At 40.6% G+C, this 7,725-nt stretch overlaps 1 protein-coding gene across 1 annotated transcript; it reads left to right on the top strand.

Annotated features, from left to right (window-relative positions):
* Window positions 1–795: 795 nt before the first annotated feature.
* Window positions 796–7,357, top strand: LOC137262171 (insulin-like growth factor-binding protein 5). Its single transcript, XM_067799955.1, has 2 exons — window positions 796–1,150; window positions 7,332–7,357. Exons 1-2 carry the CDS (start codon window positions 796–798, stop codon window positions 7,355–7,357), a joined length of 381 nt encoding a protein of 126 aa, XP_067656056.1.
* Window positions 7,358–7,725: the final 368 nt, after the last annotated feature.

Below are 7,725 nucleotides of genomic sequence, written 5' to 3'. Positions count from 1 at the left end.
TTCAGGAATATCATGGCAGGAGTCACAAGTACTCAACTTCACATATTGTGCCTATGAAGGAAATCGAACCCGGGTGGCGAGCCAACACTTACACCATTAGACCAGTACAGTTAAGTTATTACCCTAAGTAATGGACCCCCCCCCTTCCCAACACACGCACGCACGCGCGCGCGCGCGCGCACACACACACACACACACACACACACACACACACACACACACAAACAAACACACACACACCCAACCCCAACCCCACCCCGGCAATACCAAATAACAGATAGAAACACCCCCCAAAGAACAAAACCCAAATTTATCATCAGTCCCCCATAAAATTCTACCGAAACCAAGCATGTTGTTTTCACGCAGTCCACGATCAACTTTTTAGGTAACGCTCGATTCAATCATATGCTTTTGTTGTGACAGTGTTGTTATTGACGCCAACCATTGATCTTAATCCTGAGCGCTCACCCACGTGCCTCAGATATGAAAAGCGGTGGTAGAGCATTTAAGGTGGAGAATGTGAAGGAGTGGCGAAATGCTGGGGCGGAGCCCGTGATGACTGACACTTGGCCCAGAGCCGCCTATGTTGTCGCCGATATAAGCCAACGAAATATAATGATCACCACAGCACAAGCTGATCACTCAACAAGTGCCTACACACGTAGCTATTGCTCACAGTGTGATGATTTGAAGTCAAACTTTGGGACTCGTGTGCACTTCACCCTTTGACTCCTGCTTTCCGTCTTTAATACGTCGCGGCACCAATTGGCGCTGGTGTCGTCTTTGTTCACAACGATGTCCCCTCTGCGGTATGTGGTACTGAGCGTGGCAATTTTGGTAGCACCGTGGCCGAAGTCGGATGCGGTGGTGTTGGACCGCAAAACGATGCAGCACATGTTTCAGTGCCCTCCATGTGACACTAACCTTTGCTCTCTCCCCGTCAACCACTGCGAACTAGTCTTGGAGCCCGGCATCTGTGGGTGTTGCCCTGTGTGTGCCCGTCGGGCCGGACAGTCGTGTGGCGTGACGGTGGGACGTTGTGCCCATGGCCTCAAATGTCGGCCTGACATTTCGGATCCTAATCCTCTGAACGCCTTGCTGCAAGGTAGAGCTGTGTGCATTGGTGTGGAGACGTACTCCTATATCTTTGGTAAGTACCATATCTTCTTGAACTCAGAAAACGAAAAAATATTGATTTTGTTCCAAACAACCCAACTTAGAACAAGTTAACATACATGAGCGAGTGATATTTTTAGGTTTACGGTGCTTTTAGCAATATTCCAGCAATATCACTGCGGGGGACGCCAGAAATGGGCTTCACGCATTGTTCCCATGTGGGGAATCGAACCCACGTCTTCAGCGTTACTAACGAAGACTCTACCCATCAGACTACTCCATCGCCCCAAAGATGCATGGAAAAAGCAGACTTCTCTGTCATGGGCAATTGGTGAGGTTCTTAGTAGGTCCGTCGAGTTCGAAAAGCATTAATTCGGTTGACTAGATTTTGTTTTACGTTTCATTCAGCAACCTTGTAGCAGTAAAATTGACGCACTGGAGAAATGAATTTCGCACATAGCAGTGCCTTGGGAAATCAAACACCCGCCATCGGTGTGATGAGTTAGGACGGATAAGGCAACACCACTGCCCTAGCATCCTGATCTTTCAAGTAACCCTTTCTTGCTGTAGGGAAAGTTAAATACATCCTAATCAGCAGTATTAGTGAGAATGGACAATGCATAGGCATAGGTCTGTAGTACGTACTCACTCCAGGACGATAATGAATAATTTCTGTTTCCATGGAGATGCTTAAATAGTAAATAATACAACAGTGGTATTCATACACACAAGCACACATACACACACTCTCTCTTTCTCTCTCTCTCTCTCTCTCTCTCACACACATGCACTTCAGTGATGTAACGATGCACCTGAATATATCTTTATAGTTCGATTTCTAGAAAGAAAATAGTATGTTTTTCAAATCACTGATAGGTTATAAATCACATGTCACACAACGTAACAACCTAAACCCCCACCCCCAAATCCTCACCCAACAGCAACAACAAACAAACAAATAAACATACCAACAAAAAATCACCAAAACAAAACAACACCTGCACCAACAAAACAACAACCCCGACCAACATATCAAGCGTTGTTATAATGTGTGAAGTCTCAACGAGGAACTAACGTGATAATACAGACTAGGTATTGATTAGATTTCCCTGACTATTTAGTAGCCTTGCTGCATTGCAGGGAACGGAATATAATATCCACTTTCTTTTGTACGTGAGCATATTACTCTGCAGTCTTCCTGTGGCCCATCAGGTCATGACCTATCAATGATGGTTTATGTCGATTTCACGCTGGTATGTCACTCTGCAGGAATTAAATCCACAAGGTTATCTCAAGAACAGATTAATGAAAACAACACCTCAAATAAAAGTACTGTGGGAAATATTTACAATTTATGTTGTTAATGTGCGAACATGTGAGATATCTGTTAAACTAAATTAAATTAAACTACAGAATGGGATATAGGCCTTCATCAACCCATGCTTGCCATAAAAAGCAGCCATACTTGTCGTAAGAGGCGACTAACGGGATCGGGTGGTCAGGCTCGCTGACTTGGTTGATAAGTGTCATCGGTTCCCAATTGCGCAGATCGTTGCTCATGTTGTTGATTACCGGATTGTCTGGTCCAGACTCGATTATTTACAGACCGCCGCCATATAGCTGGAATATTGCTGAGTGCGGCGTAAAACTACACTCACTAACCCCATTCCTTTATGCAAATTAGTGTGCGAGGATGTTGTATTAAAAAAGACACTTTTTAAATGCCCAGTTTAAAAAGAGACTTAGCTTTATTATGCATGATAGATGAAAAATAATACTTTTAATACTGAAATTATTAAGGATATAGCTACAATGTAATCTCAAATGGTTGGAGTCGGACAAGGGGATAAAGATATTAGCTAAGATATGATAATCCTTTCGGGAAATGACGAGGAAAATGAAATGATTCCCGTCGATCTTCGGGTGATAGGAACAAAAAAAGACAAAACGATAAAAGAAAACACACTCCCACACACAAAATATCTTTGAGATGATCATTTGTCCTTGTGGACAGCGCATGTATTGTTTTATGCCAGGTGAGTCGACGGTCCGTCGTCATGCGTGGTTGAACGAACTTATTACAATTTATACAGTCTGATTTATTGTTTAAATAATTATCCGATTTTTTAAAAGTTTTGTCCGATTTTAAGAGTAAATATGCATTTCTGGATATCCCTTTATGCATCCCACTGAAGTCCCAGTTCGATAGAAATAAATGGGTTATTTCGACGTCCCTTATATGCTTCCACGAGTATATCTTTGAAAAATGTTTGGGGAAAACATTACGATATGATGGACATCAGTTGTGCTCCCTTCCTTGCGGATCTATTTCTTTATGCATATGAATCAGAATTAATTTCTGCCTGGGATTCCAAAATCAAATCAAGGTAATTTAGTCAAGTGGTTTTACTTAAGCTTCAGGTACATCGATGATCTCATATCGTTCAGTAGAGTTCTCTCTCTGTGTGTGCTCATTCATCTGTTGGGCAAGTCCTGAGCTATCGTAGATTCTCGTAGTCCCGGATATAGGGACGGGTAAATTTGTAACGATCCCACATTCCTCTACGTACGGACGGGTAAATCTGTAATGACCCCAGTAGTCCCCGATATACGGAAGGGCAAACTGACGAAGTTCCTCGATGTCTCCAGTGCACCGACGGCCATATTTGTAAAGATTCCCGTAGTCCCCTATATACTCACGGGCAAATATGTGATAATCACCACTTCTGTGATTTGATCATCTGAATGTGAGTGAGCGGGCAGTACATCAACAAATTTCTTGAGTTTGTCACTCATATAAGAAACCGCCATTGCCACATGTACAAATGGAATACTGCAATACACAATATAAACAGAATTCATAAGAATATGTTTTCAGAACTTAAACAAACTCATGGTGAGAGCTTATTTCTAAGAGCAATTAATGGAACCGTGCAGTTGACTGAATCGAGCAGATGGCGAATTCTTTTACAACAGTCTTTTGATTTTAAATAAATGTAACGATGGCACGTTATAATGGGACAGCGATTGTGGTTGCAGCCCATTAGTCATACACCCGTTTCTCATACGACCACTAGTCATACGGGAGGGTTCATGCACCCTGCGGCTCGTCCGCTTTTCTTTCGTGAAATCCATTCCAGCTGATCGTCACACATACGTTAACGCACCTACTCCTCTTGCCGACCATTTTTAATATGTTCTTACAAAAGGAGGGTAAAATATAACTCCATTTTCGATTCAAACTGAACTTTAATGCGCATTTAAGGAAATACTCTATTTACATTTCCTGATGTAAAATCAGAAGTCATGAACAGATGTTTTATATAATTATACTTGTTATGAAAATAAATATTAAAGTTAAAAAGTTAAAAGTTCTGTTTGTGGTCAATTCATATAGGTCATTTCATTTAACATATGTACTGCGAGAAATTAAGTTAGGTAATGTGAACTTTAGTGATGCTAGATAAGAGCTCCGATGACGTTGTGTTGTAGAAAAATAAACCTCTATCTTTATTCATGTTCGACTGATCCACGCCATAATACTTATTTACTACTAACAGTATTCAGTACCAACTGGATCCGTGAAGATGCGAGTGAGAACCTATCTTCAGCAACCACGCTTGTCTTAAGAGGCAAGTAACGGGATCAGGTGGTCAGGCTCGCTGGTTTGGTTGACGCATGTTATCGTATCCCAGTTGTGTAAATCGATGACCTCGCTGTTTATCACTGGATTTTCTGATGCAGACTCAATTATTTACATATCGCCGCCAAATAGATGAAATATTGCTGAATGTGGCATAAAACTAAACTCACTCACACGCTCAACCGTTCCGAGTGGGAGAGTCATCCATCGTTCTGTTTCGATTTGAAATCTAAGATGTCTCGTTCCTAACGAAAAAGCCCAAATCTCCCCAAAAAACAAAATAAAAAAACCCAAAAATTCTTCTGTTTCCGTGTCAACCCCTAGACTCGCAGAGACTATTTTTGTGTTCACTACCAGGGACAAATGAGTATCTACACCTGCCTTTGCACTCATTTGCCAATTCTCCCCCAAGCACCAATATATTTATGTGTCTCCGCTAGAAAAAACTCCTCTTTACAATTGGAAAGCAGATGCGTGGGTCGTGCTGTGACTCACATCTGTCTTGTTGCTCCGGCTTCTCACTAACATACATTGATAAAAATGATATGTACTGGTAAAAATATATGTACATATACAGAATAGAAAACACTAAAATGATAAAATCCCTATGTCCAAAGTTGCATCTGCCACAAATAAGTAGTTGACTTCTGCCATTTTTCTTCTCAGGATATTCTTATGGTCGCTCCGAATATGTTAAATGCTAAAAAATCCAGACAGTGAAAACATGATGTTATTACTGACTTCGAAAGCCTTGCGCATGAGGAGATTTTAAGGATCATCTGCCATATTGCTTTGCCACTATTTTTTTTGTCAAATGATTGCCTTCTTCATGAATGACACTGATGCATCTATGTTTTGTATCAACTCACAATTAGGATATTATTAGATTGATGCATATTGAATTGTTCTCTTTTAGACAGATTGTTGTGTAATCCATTTAGTTCTGCGAAAGAAGTTGTGATACAGACCTGTATTACCGTCTCCTCTCGTCACATCCATCATCCAGGTCAGGATTGTGCTTAGTCTGCGGTATCATTTATATTATGGATATATTTTTAGATAATTCATGTACACATTAAGCAGACAAGAATAATGAACGGACAGATAGGTAGGTAGGTAGGTAGGTAGGTAGGTAGGTAGGTTTACTTACAGAATAATTAGTCATTGTCATTGTTTAGGTTTTGTTTCCATGACAACCATATCAAGCATAGAGTATGCATATATCTTAAAAATACATACTTGCGTGCACAATTATTGAGCGATATTTCTCACATTTCCAATGGATGTAAGTAATTCGTCTGGCCATGATTCGGACCTTACTGCTCCTTTTGACAACGTCCTGACCGCCATGCCCATGCGGACGGAGTTTTTATTTGAATGTTTACCATGGTGCAATGGGGACACAAGGAAATCTCCATACTTCATCAAACTTGTCGTTGGCATGGTCCACCTAATCAAGATAATTCAATTTGTAGCAGATGATATGAGTACAGTTCACTCATATCTAAAATAATTTTTTATGGCATGATTTTCAGTTAATCTCGTGAAATATGTTCACCGGTGGCCATAAGACTGCTTTGACTGGACCTGATTGGAGTGCAGGGTGAACCTTTGTTACACCCAAAGCAGGGGGTACAAATTCACCTTGCGTAATTTACCATACAACGTGGTTCGAGCCTATATACTGTAATTAATTTGGTGGCTTCTAGATATTTTTGAGAGTTCTGTAGTGATTATTGTGCCATGTTTTGTTAATATTTTAATTTATATTAACATATACATATCATTTAGAACGGGCAAACAAGAGGAAGTCTTGCTTTAATCTCCCTGACATTGTCTACATCGTTTCCATGGCAACAGCTCATTGCTATCGTTACTACTTTGAGTTTTACTATGTTTAGATTACACCTGTGTGAAATATATTTAAACATAAATCGATATATTTCCATGAGTGTGAAATACTTCAATTTCAGTCCCAGGCGTTTTAAACGACGTCATGTATTTCAGTACCGCATGTCGCTGAATGAGAGACCCGAGGAGATCCGGGTTAGAATTGACCTACAGTAACCCATGCTTGTCGTAAGAGGCGACTAACGGGATCGAGTGGTCAGGCTCGCTGACTTGGTTGTGACATGTCATCGTGCCGCAATTGCGCAGATCGATACTCATGCTGTTAATCATTGGATTGTCTTGTCCAGACTAGAATATTTACAGACATTGTCAATATAGCTGGAATACTGCTGAATGTGGCGTAAAACTAATATTAAGAGGCACACTTATTTACAGACAACCTATTTATTGCAATAGATACATTGAAATGATTTGCTTAATCACGCGTTGGCATCTACACCGAAACATCGTACCTATTGCAATAAAGAAATTGTTTATCCATAAAAAGTGTTTCCTATCTTCATACCTGCTTTTGAATACCGCTTGCAGAAACCTAACATTAGTTCAAGGCGTGAAACGCCCAGAGGTTTAAATGAAATACGAATAATGTTCAATAGACGTGGAAACCAACCGACTCTAGTTTAAACAATCTTTGGAATAATCCTTTTGCTCTTATTTTCAGAAAAGAAACTGAACGAAAAATACTGAAACTTCACCCACGTATCATCGATTTCCCATCATCTTCAACACCCTGGAGAGCTAACATGGAAGTAAGCCGCTAAGCTAGTAGGGATGACGAATGGGATAAGGACCCAGATTGTCCTTATAGAAGACTACTCTTCTCGGACTTCTTTAAGCATCAGTGCAAGGGACTCTTGTGAAACAGTGTGAAACAGGGGGCAGTCGGACAACGGCCAATTCTTCTTGTAGAGTTGTCAAGTCTCCTAATATGTGATAGCCAGAGCTTATCAACGGATCGTCATGTTTGTTCCAAAAGAAATCTTCTTTCTGTTGTAAATGTTCTTAAGAGTATTAAAGTATTTCGTGTAATACTGCGATATATGAATTTATTCGAG

The sequence above is a fragment of the Haliotis asinina genome, chromosome 14 (assembly GCF_037392515.1).
Source record: "Haliotis asinina isolate JCU_RB_2024 chromosome 14, JCU_Hal_asi_v2, whole genome shotgun sequence".
Taxonomy (NCBI): Eukaryota; Metazoa; Mollusca; class Gastropoda; order Lepetellida; family Haliotidae; genus Haliotis; species Haliotis asinina.
Note: the sequence above shows the minus strand (reverse complement) of the source record. Positions and strands in the feature narration are given on the sequence as shown.

Excerpts from the sequence above, each read along its gene's own strand:
- LOC137262171 (XM_067799955.1), top strand. The coding sequence starts at position 796 with ATGTCCCCTCTGCGGTATGTGGTACTGAGCGTGGCAATTTTGGTAGCA. Across the intron at positions 1,151-7,331 it reads GACGTACTCCTATATCTTTG|AAAAGAAACTGAACGAAAAA; the intron begins GTAAGTACCATA and ends TCTTATTTTCAG.